Genomic DNA, 13,266 nt, shown 5'->3' with positions numbered 1-13,266 from the left:
TATTCCAGATGATCAGAAACTGGAAATGGGTCTTTAATTTCTGTGTGTGTTTAAGTTAACTAACTTTTTCTGGACTGGGTGGGTCCACACATGAATAAAAGCTTCATTCATTCAGTCACACCGAACTACAGTACGCCCACTGTTTGCAGACAAACCTGGAGGAATGTAAGAAAGAGCTTCGGCTCGTATGACTGACACAAGAACTATCGCATCGATCTTTAACCGGTCTGATATTCTACCCTTGCGGAGGTCGAGGAATGCCCTCAGAGCCGCGTGAAACGCTGAGGCCTGGCCTCTTGGGGTCAGGGCGGCGACTGAGATTAGAGATCTAATGAGTCTCTTTCTTCCTCCGAGGGCTTAATGATCCCACAGCTCCATTTCTCCAGCTCACTGACTTGTTTCAGCGAATGATGAAGGGAGTCAACGACCCCTGACCGCCTCTGAGTGGAGGGGTCGAACTGAAGCAGGAGATAAAGGAGAGTCGGGATACGATAGGCGGCGGGAGAAAGGAGAATTTTTACAGTGATATGTCTGTCCTGTCTCCGACACCGACCGACCGTTCAAACGCCTGCGGCCTGAAACCCGGTCAGCGGCCTCTACCCGCTCCAACCCGCCCGACCTTCAGGGGATAGAAACTATGAAATAAACAGGGCAGTTCATCACACAGCTGTAGAGTCGGTGCCACCTGTTTGACCCTCTGCCCCCGATGTGTGTGAGTCTGCTGGAAATGGGTTAGTTCCTGTTTTAATCTCAGTTAGACGTAAACAAACAATGAGCATCTGGTTTCCTGTTTGTTTGTGGCTGTTTTTGTGTGTCGCGGCTTTCGGTCTTTCCTCCTTCCCTTCACCTGTGCTCTGTTTTCATTCCCTCTTTAATCTTCGCCTTATTTTTCCTCTGCTTTTGTTTTTTCTTTTTTTTTTTTACTAACATTCATGCTCCTCTCTGCTGCTGCTCTTCCCCCGTTAGTTTGTTCACATCGGGGACCTTGGGAAATATGTGCCCTGCTATCTGTTTTTCTGTTTACTGGAGTTATTCCAGACAAATATGTTCCATTGGAAAAGGACGTGCGAGGCCTCACGCAGCACATCACATGGTGCAGATGGGCACCGGGAGACACCGAAACAAGCTCCGACTTTCACCATAAAAGTCCTGTGGAGCGACATGTGTGTGTGTGTGTGTGTGTGTGTGTGTGTGTTTGGCTGTGCAGTTTGATATTAATGTTTCTGTGGGAAGATGCGAGTCAAAGGAAGCTGTTCACCATCAGTAAAAACCACCTGCTGTGTCACTGTTTTTGCTTCATTTGTAAGTAGCAGCTGTCATTAAAAAAAGAAAAAACTTTATTGACACTTGTATCTCACCTGGAAGACGGTCAGTTCCTCTAGAATGATCTCCTCCGTGTCCCAGTTGTCTTTGCTGACCGACACCGCCTTCACCACCTTCCCGTCGTCTGCAACATAAGAGAAGAAGACGTTCACTGAAACAGGATCTATTACACTGAGGCTCTGATGCGTCACTAAAACATACATTTAATTCATATTTAGGCTTTTTGAAGCAGAAAGGCTTTTACTTTGAAAGAACAAATTAATATTTCTATTAAATATTTAAAGTGACATTTTACTTTTAGCATTTATTACAAGTATATAAACATTTAATAGACACAGTCATGTAGTTACAAGCAGGTATAAGGACATTTTGAAGTTTTTATTAATGTTATCTCTGTAACTGTGATTTAGTATCTTGTTATTCATAACTGTTTATACAGCAGCTACAGTGGTTGATATACACATTAATAAACACTATAAGAAACACTATTCTTTATTACATTACACTATTACAGTGTGCTATAAACCATTTATCACTTATTATAAACAGGGACGCTTTGTTTTGACTGAACTAAGAGGTGAACTGGTGGAAGTTCAGTCCTTTAACACCAGATACGCCTCGAGGAAAAATAAACGAATCCCCCTGAACTTCACCGTGTTGTTGCGACTGAGGAAAATATGTGTCCTGTGAAGAATTGGAAATGTGGGCAATGAGATTTTAATGATTCAACGGTTAAATTAATGACCTGCAGGTTTCCCTCTCCTGCTGACGCACAGACTCACGCTGTGCGCAGCGTTCAGCAGCAGTAATATGTGCCGGTTTAAACTGGGAAAACACTGTTGCTAGGAGAAAGAAATGTCTGCTGCTTTTATTTAATCATAAATAGTGACAGATCTTGTGTTTGTTTTGTAAACCTTTAATTCTCACGGGGTTTTCAGTTGGAAACTGTAACACACACACAACATAACAATATATAATGTCGCCACAGGTCGAGCTGATCAACGGAAAAATTCATTGGCAACTATTCTGATAATCAAATAATCATTTTAAGTCAAATGTGATGGTTTCAGCGTCTGGATTTTAGAGCCTTGGTCGGACAGAACCTGTTACAACTTCCTCTTTACATTCTCATTCCCCGTTATTCTATATTTAAACAATGAAGTCACTTGTTTAGCATCTCGTTTCATGTAGAGGATCCACTTTTTTCAATATCTGCCTAAAATATTTCCATCATTATTTCCACTGAATACATTTCCTGAACAATATCTAGATATGCACTTTCCCTGTGTCGTAAGCTTTTACGTCACTTTCTTGATCCAGCTACAGCTTTTCTTTAATTTCTTTAATGATATTATTATAATTCATTAAACATAAACAAACCTGTACTCGGCAGCAGTGTTGGGGATTTCATGGGAACATTAATGCTAATTATTCCCACGTTTTCTGCTCATATGAAAAGATTTTCCATGTTTTGGAAGACAATATATTTTACAATTCATTTTTATTTTTTATTTTTTCCAGGTCATAAAATATACCAAAAAAAATAAGTAAAAAGTGACAAAAACATCACCAAACATTCTACAACTGTTGCCACGGTAACACAGGACACATTCTATAGTGAGTAACCTTAGCAACGGAGGGATCCTGAAGCTAAATGCACACAATGTAGCAAACCTCAAAGCTAGAACACACACCAGCTGCTGCGGTGAACACACAGGCGCACACACCCGCTCACACACACGCTGTTACTGTACATGCACACGTTTGAACATACACATGCAGAAATTCAAACACAAGAAGTGTACACACACACACACACACACACACACACACACACACACACAAACAAACAGAAAGACACACACACATAATGTCAGGATGCTCCCAGGGAACCTCAGAGATCTCTCTGTGGGAAAACGCTTCTGTGTGTGTGTGTGTGTGTGTGTGTGTGTGTGTGTGTGTGTGTGTGTGTGTGTGTGTGTGTGTGTGTGTGTGTGTTTACAGAGGACTCCCCTACATGGACTAATGTTGAGCTGAGATGTGTGTGATCATCAGAGACTTCTGTCATTTCATCTCAGAGCTGGAATCAAATCCCGTCAGTTTGAAGTTTGAAGGAGATGATGATGATCTTTTATTCTTATTATACAAGTTAAACACAGACAGTAAAAACACGCCGTGAGCTGCAGACTGTGTTTGAACCCTCAGCTGGGTGGGCTTCAAATATTATTTACTCGACAGATGTTCCTGTTGGAACCATTTGATATCATTTAGTTTGAATTAATAAGATGTTCTGTTGGAAATCAGAAGTGTTTATAGGTGTAGTTGTTCTGTCATAGAAATGGGGAGGGTGCATGACATCATGTAAATATGAGGATAAATATTTTCACACGGTCTCTCCTGGGAGACTTTTATTGTCTGAGGACCTTTGTTTTGCTTTTGGTTTCTGTTTTTCTTCTCAAAGGTCAAACACAGGACGGACAGACAGACGCAGTAATGTTAATCAATAATAAAACAGCCAGCGAGTTTTCACGCTGCAGAGCTCCAGGCGACAGATGCACCAGTGTGAAGTTCTCACATCTGAATTATAAAGAACCTCCAGTTAGTGTAGGTCAAACTGTCACACACACACACACACACACACACACACGCACACACCTCCTCTCTCTCTCTCTCACAGACACTCCCACTCACTCTGTCCTGCTGTCTCAGACACAGCACCAAATGTGGATTAATCCGCCACCGAAAAATAGTCCCTATGATCTCTAATGCATTATTTCCTCTTGTTTTAGTATCCATCCACTTCCTGTCACTTATCCGGGGTCAGGTGGAGGTGGAGGTAGTCCAGACGTCCCTCTCCCCAGCGACATTTTGCAGCTCCTCCCGGGGGGATCCTGAGGCGTTCCCAGGTCTGATGAGATGTTTCCCTCCGGCGTGTTCTGGGTTTCCCCCGAGGCCTCCTGGCCTCCGATGGAAGTCGCCCAGGAGACATCCTCACCAGACGCTCGAACCAACTGACGCCTTTCAAGTGCGGTGGAACAGCGGATCTACTTCCAGCTCCTCCTGGATGTGCGAGCTCCTCATAAATCGAGATCTTTGTCTTCCGGTTCGGCTCGGGTCCAGTACGTCTGCTTTACTGCTGACATCGACACCGCCACCGACCCGTCTGTCAATCTCCCGCTCCGTCCTCCCTTCGCTCGAGATCTCAGGGTCACGTTTTAGTAACGTTTGCTAAAAACCAGCGGCCAGCTGTTTTAGGAAATTACTGAACCCATTTTTTGGAGTAAGGAATGAATGGACTTCCAGCTGAAAGAAGGTGTAAGCATCATGGTGTTCGTTGACCGTAACAAAGATGAAATAACGCCTGTTTCATCCTTTAAAATAAAAACATTAAAAATTCCTACTTCTTTGTTCTACACTGTTATTTACTAATTATTTCTACACACTTTATCCACTTAATATGGATTATGGATGACTGGGTGTGTGAGATGCGTCAGGTTACAGGTTTAGTTCCATGAAGGGAAACTGACGTATTAGAAACATAATTTTGGGGAATTAAAAAAATATAAACTAGACAAGAGAGAATGGGAGAAATGTTTACAGCTAATTAAGCTTTTAAAGAGCTTAAAAACTTTTTCTTAAATGTCACAATGTTGAGTTAAAACAGGGATGAACATGCGCTTAAACCTGTAAGCCACTAAATGCATATTTTATTTCTAGAATAAACCACCTTGGCGTGCGCACGTGGCTCAGCAGCACGATAAATTAAAAAATCAAAAAAAAAGAGACGTAATCCACCTCGACAAACGGCAACAAAATCATCCATCAGACGGCGAGACGAGCGGAGAGAGAGGCGGATCCTCGACACTTGAAAGAGCAGAAGGAGCATTTATCAGGCAGGTGAATGTGCAGCTGATGGGGAGATGAGAGATGTTGGAGAGGAATCCACTTACAGGAGATGAATGGAGCCATCGAGGGACCTCTGGCCCCCCGGCCTGTCACCAGCCGCTAAATAACCTCCACCATTTATCACACACACACACACACACACACACACACACACACACACACACACACACACACTGTCAAACACACACACCAGGTTACTGCAGCCGTTGCTTTGGGATAAAACAGTGAACTCTTCCATTTCCTGCCTCCACAGGTTCTTTAACGAGATAATGAAGCACACACACACACACACACACACACACACACACACACACACACTCACACACACTCGTCCTAAATGACGTTTTAACGATGTGACATGGTTAAAACACAGAATGGAAAGATGTTTCGGCTCATATATCACCTTCCTGCTCGAGTCACGGAGCCAAACAGCTGATCTTCTCCAAAAAAATAAATATCCAGCTGTGTTTTTTTTTTTACCAAAACCACAAAGTTAAAAACCAAAGTTAACGCAGCTCTGAGTTTCCAGAATCCTCACAGACAAATCTTTTCTTGTCTCTCAAGTGGCTCCTTTATTTCTGAACCACTGGAACTCGTTTTGTAAAACACAAAAACATACCGACATATTATTTAGTTCGTTAGCAAAAGAGTTCGTTTCCAAAACAATAGAAAAATAAAAGCGACTGTAAAATTCTTTAAGTTCGCTTCATGTTTTGTTTGAAAAGTCACGTGTGTCCGATGGTTTCAGACGAACATGAACGTTACTAAAGCTCAGATTTAAAAACCTTTTTACCAACATGAAGCTTCGATCTGTCTGATTTCTTTTAAAGACTTTTTCAGTCTTTGCCTCCAGATCATCTCGTCGTTCTGTTTTCTTTCATTCCACTGATCTTTTCTTTGTGTTTCCAGTTTTTTTTTTATTGCTCTAATTTGCACTTTAATCTTTTTTCTTTTAGTTTATTATTATTTCACACTGTTTAATGCCTCTTCCACACTCCTCCTCCTCCTCCTCCTCCTCCTCCTCCTCACCTGTGCCCAGGTGTAAGACGTCGTACGGTCCCTCCTCAGCGTCCACTCTGTCCACCACCACCCTCTTCAACATGTAGGAAGTGTTGATGCGGGTGAACACGGGTCTGCCGCCCAGAGGAAGCACCGGCTCCCACATCAGCTGGTGCTGCCGCATGAAGCTCACCACCTCGTCCGGGAAGTCTTTGGTGGACTTGTGCAGAGCGTCGTAGGTCTCGCTGGGACACTGGAGGAAAGAAGAAAGGGACGAATGATGAGGATGTCGAGTAGATGCCAAAATCTGAAGGGTCACATCTTCACTTTCTGTTGCACTAAATTATTCTCTTCAACCTTTTCCATTTATTCTTGTGAACCTTACAACCGTTAAAAGTTCACAACCACAAACTTGTGCAGATTCCTTTCGCTGAAACCAAAAGATGTTGGTAATTATCTGATACCAAAATGTGATATTCTCATTAGTAAAAGTCAAAATCCACCTGGGACACACTTTACTTCAGTATATTCACACTGACACACTGAGAACAGACGGCGAGTGCACGTGACATTAGGAAATGAGACATTACAGCAGCAGCAGATGGACAGAGGGTCGGACAGGAAGAAGAGGAGGAAGAGAGAGGAAAGCTCGTTCGGAAAAATGTAACTTTTTAGATAATGTCAAAGTTAATGTTGATTTGTGGAGAGAGGCGCAAGTTTCTCTCGATGAAAGGAGATGAAGAGGAGAAAGATGGGAAAGTGAAGAGTAGAGGTGAAGAGATGTCCCGAGGAGGTGCGATGAAGATTGATGAACTGATGAGATAAAAACAAAAATGTTAAAAGTTAAAGAATATTTTAGGATGAATCAACAACATGGAAGCCATTATTTCCTGTGCAGTGAGTCAGTGATCAGAGGTCGTGACCGCAGCATCTCTGTGACTGTTTCATGCTGCTTTTAATCATTCTGCCTCCGCCCTCCACATCCACACACACACACACACACACACACACACACACACACACACACACAGAGCGACGTGGCCGACCTCTTCTGCAATCGACCACATGATAGAAAACGCCTCGGCTCCACGGAGAGGTGAATTCCCCAGCAGGGAGGGTGAAATAACACCTGACACACTGAAACACTAAAAGCTGAGCCGTCCTGACAGGTTGAAGCTTCCCAGAGGAGTTCACGGCCGAAGGTGTTAAATCAGCCGAGGTTAACCCTCTCACAGCGGAGTCGGCTTGTTTTCATCAGACGTGTTCGGAGTCCAATCTCGCAGGAAAAATTCACACAAACATAAATACCGTCCTCTTGTCGCTGTAGTTATAAAGAATTATGAGCCGTGAGATTTAAAGGTCCCATAGAGGCTCAGAAGCTCGGAGCTCTGGTGGCTGCTTTGTTGTGACATCACAAAAGTTACAGGAAGTCCTGACGGCTGGTTTTAAAGCTCCGTTTCTCAGCGCTTTGATGCTTTCACAGTATTAATATAGAACCTAGACCTGATCTATAATCACAAGAGACTTATATCTATACAAAATGGGACCTTTAATAAGCAATAATATTAATAAGCATAATCTAATCATTAAGTTTTTATCTGCAAGGTTTTGAGATTTGTAAGTCAGGAAGTAAAACAGAGGTGGATGGAATTTGATTTGTCCATTTGTTATAAAGTGTAGTTCCAGCAGATGAATCAAACCTTGGAACAAAACTAACTGCATGACTCAGTAGCACCAGTTTGTATGATGTGGTTGAGCTGAGCCTGAACACACTTTGTTGAGATGACACTGTAGGTGAGAAGACAAGATAACGAAACGTGTCTTCTGCAGACTGTAGGTTGTGAGGACACGTTGTATTTCGTTGGTGCCTGTGTGGACTCACGGTTCCAGGTCTCGGGTAGGGGATCCGGCCTTTGTACTCCACCCAGCGATAGTCGGGACCTTCTTTGTGGGCAAACGGCCCGTTGAAAGCCGCACGGATGGACGCCATGGAGTAGACGCACACCGCCGAACCGCGGAATATAGAGCTGCGGGAGAGAGAGCGAGAGTTGGTGTTCGCTGTGATGGAGAGAAAAGAGAGAGGGTCTGAAGAGGCAGGTTAGAAGTAAAGGACGGTGACACTCCTCAGAGACAAAGAAGAAAGAAAGAGTGAGAGAGAAAAGAGAATATGAAGAAGAAGGAAAACAGAACAACAAGGAAGGATGAAAGAGGAGCAGAAGAAAGGAAGGAGGAAGGAGGGATGGGAGGAGATGAGGGGACGAGCGAGGGAGGAGAGGGGTGAGCTTTAATACGTCAGGGTTACAATAACACATCCAGACGGGCCTCTTCACCTTTGACCCCGGCACCCACCCACCAACACCCGACCTCTGATCTTCCACACACCGCTGGGCGTGCACGTGCAACTGCCTGGCTGTGAGCGTGCACGTTAATGAGTGACCCTGACTGACTCTATGAAGAAGTTTCCTTTATTTTTTTTTTTACAAATTTTTCTAATTTGTTAGAATAAAAATCAAAAAGTTTCAGATTGATGTTGCTGATTTTTAATGTTGCTCATGTTTTATTTTTTGTTTCCAAGACAAAAATCAAGTCGTTTTATTTAAATAAAAACTGCACATAGACATAAACATATAAATGGGGCAAACAGGAACTTTAATCCTGAGGAGTGAACTCTCACCTTGAGGTGCTGAAGACGCCATAAATGGTGGGATTCTGAGGGTCCTTGGTCTCCAGGACAAAGATGTCCTCTGGAAAAAAAAAAACAACCACAGAGAGACAGCATTTAAATTTAACACTGTGACACTGTTCGCTCCTCATACAGAAGAGTCAGGCGTGGACAACCTGTCATACAGTTTGTGCTTCAGTCGGCTGTAAAGAGCTTTGACCTGCAGTAACCTACAGTACATGATGCGGCCCTACACAAATTGATAATTTGTACATTTCCAAATAAGCACAAAACTGTCTGCGGAGAGAGTTCGCAGCTCGGTAAATCTTTTCAAAAATCGTGAGGTGAGAAAAGACAGAGGGAGGGAGGGAAGGAAAGGTTCCTGGCGAGATAAAGAAATGAAAACACAGGAGGGAGAGCAGCTGTTTAACCTGTGTCCAGGTTAAACAAGAAGAAAAGGGAGGGAGGGAGGGAGGTGAGGAGGCAGACGGAGAGGAAGGAAAAGGAGGGAAGGGAACGAGCGGTGTTACCTAGTTCATCGAACTGCGTGTCGACTCCGGACGGTCCGGGGACAGAACAGACCAGCCGCGCTTTGAGGAAGGTCGTCCAGCGGTTGATGAGACTCCTCTTCCCCCCGACGTCGTTCTGGGTCGAGAGAGAGAGAGAGAGAGAGAGAGAGAGAGAGAGAGAGAGAGAGAGAGAGACAGACAGAGAGAGGGAGAGAAGAGATTTTCAAAATATAATATATCTTAATTTTCTTGACTTTCCCTCAGTTACAGATGCATCTAATCAACATTAAAACAGAATCACTGAAGAACAAATCTGAGATACTTTCATGCCTCTTTACTTTTACTCATCTACGTTTCAGCATTTATTTATTTTACTTTTTCACTCCAGTATAATTATTATTTGACAGCTGTAGTTACTGTACAGATCATCTAAATACAAAGCCCCTGAAGAGCTCATGAAATATGACCCACTGTAGATTAAATGCACAACAGTAAATGAAATGAGATCTGAAACAATGAGTTAATAATAAAATAATCACTTTATCTTAATATTTCATGGCTCCAGCTTCTTAAATGTGAGAATCATCTGATTTTCTGTCTTAAATTCTCATATAATAAACAAATATTAAATATTTTCTTAAATAATCTGAAAGTTGAAACTGAATGATTTGGTGTTTCGAGTATTGACTGAACAAGATGAAGACGTCGGTCTGGGCTCTGGGGATGTGTGATGGAGATGTCAAAGTCAAAATCAGCAGATTCAGATTAAATAAACAAAATAATCATCACAATCCTATAAAACTAGATTTATTCTAATTAGCTACAACAGGAAAATGTTGCTTACACTTTAATGCATCGGTGCAAAACTCACATGGGACATTTTTCTGCATCGATTCTTTTCATTTACGACACTTTAACAGTTTAAACTTTAATGCAGGACTTTTAGTTGCACCAGAGTATTTTCACAGTGTTTGTTTTAGAACTGACCAGAACCTCACTGCTGTGTGTGGTTCTGCTGGACTGACTGTGTCCCTCAGTAATATTTAGTATTTTGTCTCTTGAGTTTCTACCTTGCAGACTCGAGCCACGCGACTGTACACCCTCTTGTCCCACTGTCCCGCCTCCACCGCCCTCTCCTTGAAGAAGAAGTAAACCTTGTCGTCGTCGGGACTGTGAGTGTCGGGGATGGAGAAGGAGCCCACGAACTCCGGCTCTGAGGGAGAGAGAGGGAGAGAGAGAGGAGACAGTTTGGCTGAACCTGTTTGAATGCGAGGCCGCGAGGTTTAAGAGTCACAGCTCAGTCCGCAGCGTCTTACCGTTCAGCCAGTTCTGGTCGTAGGCCTCGGTGCGGATGTAATGTTGACTGCTGCCCTGGATGGTCGTACGGAAGATCGCAGCGTTGGCTCCCATGAAGTCCACGGAGGTTCCTGCGTAGAGTTCCCCGTCTGCGGACACACGGCGGCAGAAACGAGGTTTTGCGTTAGAAACAGAACAAAAGCTTTTCCTCCGTTGAGATTGATCTTATGCGCTGATCAATGCAGAGCTGCTCCATCCGTGTTAACAAGCCTCAACATGTTCAATTACAGGACGCCTCTTCACTAAACACTTCAACAACATACTTCAGAGTCTGGGAACATCTGAAAAACTGTGACGACATGATGTAATATTTGACGTGCACACAGATGGTAAAACATCTGGAACGCCATACTGAACACACATAGCCTCAGACTCAAAGCTTTAACGTAAAGAGTCCATTTGTCTCCATTAAAACACCTGATTTACTGACGGCGCTGTGAATAAAAGGTGTTCGGTTCATTGACTCCTCTGCAGATGTTGCACGAGGCGGACTACTATTCATCCACGTCGTCTGCTCGGGGGAAATGTCCTCAACGTAACTTTTGGGAGGAAGTCCGGGAACATGGGGATCCGCCATGTTTCTGTAAGGCAGGTGATGTCACAGTCCTGCGTGTCCCTCTGGTATTTGATCCCTGACCTCGGGGTCGCCCGGCCTTGTTCTCCTGGGACTGGACGTTGGCAGCGGCGGAGGGTGTGCCCTGTTCCTGATGCCAGCTCGTTCTCCTCTGGGCCTCCTCCGCGACCTGGAGCCAGCACATCCTTTGTTGTTGATGTTGGCTCTCCGCTGAGTCTCGCCCCGGCCAAGTTGGATCGGGAGAAACACTCATAGAGAAGCAGCGTGAGCGCTCTACTCCCGTCTGTGATAAGACACAGAGCGCTCAACCAGCGCCGGCGCCATCTTGTTTATTTACACACCGGGATACGCCTCCTCTTAAGGCTGGTTTAACAAACGAGAGCATCGCCCAGTTCAGTATGAAGGTCTCTCACTTCCAAATGTTACAAATCTATTTAACAGGTGTTTATTGCTCAATCTTTCCGACATGAAACTGACAGAAGAACAATCTGCGCCTCCCGCTGTGCGTGTTGATGCCTCATTGTTCAACCATCAGACGTCTCATTTCACAGTTAGATCACTGCACATCCTCCGGAGCCATCTACAAGTCTCTATGTAAAACACATGTGTGTTTTCTGTTGAAGGTCCAGCTCCTCTGTCTCCGTCCATCAACACCAGGACAATAATCAGATTCAAAAACTCAGTTTGAAAACTCCCAGCTGCTTCTATGAAGGCTCTTTGTCTCAAAAGCTCCAGCAGTAGTTGATGTGTTTTATGTGTTTTATGTCTTTAATGTCGCGTGGGGGCAACAGCTGACGTCAGCATGTGAAATAAGTCAAGTAGACCACACACGCCACGGCTGAACGCACGATCTGCGGCGAGGAACGAGACAGTGGAGGGATTGTACGCCGCAGAACGTTAGTGCCTCCAGAATATGAATACAGCTGTTAGAGAGTGAAAGAAAATGATTTAATATATCCACTTGTGTGTCTGTGTGTGTGTGTGTCTGTGTGTGTGTGTGTGTGTGTGTGTGTGTGTGTGTGTGGGCGGACACACAGTGTGTTATGTGTGGACTGCAGATGAGACCTACCAGTCAGTCGAGCAGTGAACGGCTCTCTGGGACTGAAGGGACATTTTCCTCTGCCCGACTCCACGATGTGAGACAACAAGAAGAATGGGCCCTGAGAGAGAGAGAGAGAGAGAGAGAGAGAGAGAGAGAGAGAGAGAGAGAGAGAGAGAGAGACCACACACAAACACAGGGTGATCAATAAACAAAAGGTCAAAGAGGAAACTGATTCTCTGCCTCTCGTGTGTCTGTTGATTATCGGTGGAAAACTGAAGCTCTGCAAACATTTATCTTTGATATCAAACTCCAGTGAAGCTGCACAGGAGAAATCTGTCTTTCCATCACATTGTCTATTTTTGTACCATTATCAACGGGAGCAAGAAAAAACACAATAACAAAGAACAGAATGTGCACAGAAAATTAAATAATCGAACTTTTGAGCGGATTTGTGACAAAACAAACAGAAAATGTTTCACTTGAAGGTTTTTCCTTCTGCTGCTCTTCATCGCTGCCTCACCTCGTTGCTGTGTCCTAAGTGCAGGTATGTGCACTGTGGGTGGAAGGCGCCGGTGCCACAGACGTAGACGTGGGTCTTATTGAAAGGCTGCAGCAGCCGCACGAAGTTAGCGCAGTCCGTCTGAAAACAACACACAATAAAATATATTAGCGTTTTGTTTCAACGTTCAGTTTGTTCACATTATGGACAGACACAGGGAGAATATCTGAGCTCATCTATTATTCATATTATTTGTGTATGTGTAATATTAAACATGAATATTACCACGTACAAGAGTTAGCTTAAAGCTAATTTTCCTGTGTTTTATTTGAAGTGTTGATCCATCAGAAGATATAAAAACCATCTCAGTGTAGTTTTACATCTCCTCTCTCAGGC

General features: G+C 43.8%; 1 protein-coding gene across 1 annotated transcript in view; it reads right to left on the bottom strand.

The window, feature by feature from the left end:
* Positions 1-13,266, bottom strand: part of LOC111672864 (semaphorin-3D) — a 50,308-nt gene that overhangs the window by 6,340 nt on the left and 30,702 nt on the right. Inside the window, exons 4-12 of the mRNA XM_023430438.2 lie at positions 12,892-13,011; positions 12,399-12,489; positions 10,716-10,844; positions 10,470-10,612; positions 9,421-9,535; positions 8,903-8,972; positions 8,111-8,255; positions 6,259-6,481; positions 1,359-1,447 (exon numbers count right to left, since the gene is read on the bottom strand). Coding sequence (XP_023286206.1) covers positions 1,359-1,447; positions 6,259-6,481; positions 8,111-8,255; positions 8,903-8,972; positions 9,421-9,535; positions 10,470-10,612; positions 10,716-10,844; positions 12,399-12,489; positions 12,892-13,011 — 1,125 coding nt within the window. The remainder of the gene's footprint in view (positions 1-1,358; positions 1,448-6,258; positions 6,482-8,110; positions 8,256-8,902; positions 8,973-9,420; positions 9,536-10,469; positions 10,613-10,715; positions 10,845-12,398; positions 12,490-12,891; positions 13,012-13,266) is intronic.

Source organism: Seriola lalandi, unplaced genomic scaffold, assembly GCF_002814215.2.
Source record: "Seriola lalandi dorsalis isolate HSWRI2012SDOR001 ecotype SW California unplaced genomic scaffold, Sedor1 jcf7180002054903, whole genome shotgun sequence".
NCBI lineage: Eukaryota > Metazoa > Chordata > Actinopteri > Carangiformes > Carangidae > Seriola > Seriola lalandi.
The sequence above is the reverse complement of the archived record's forward strand: the minus strand, read 5'-3'. Positions and strand labels throughout refer to the sequence as shown.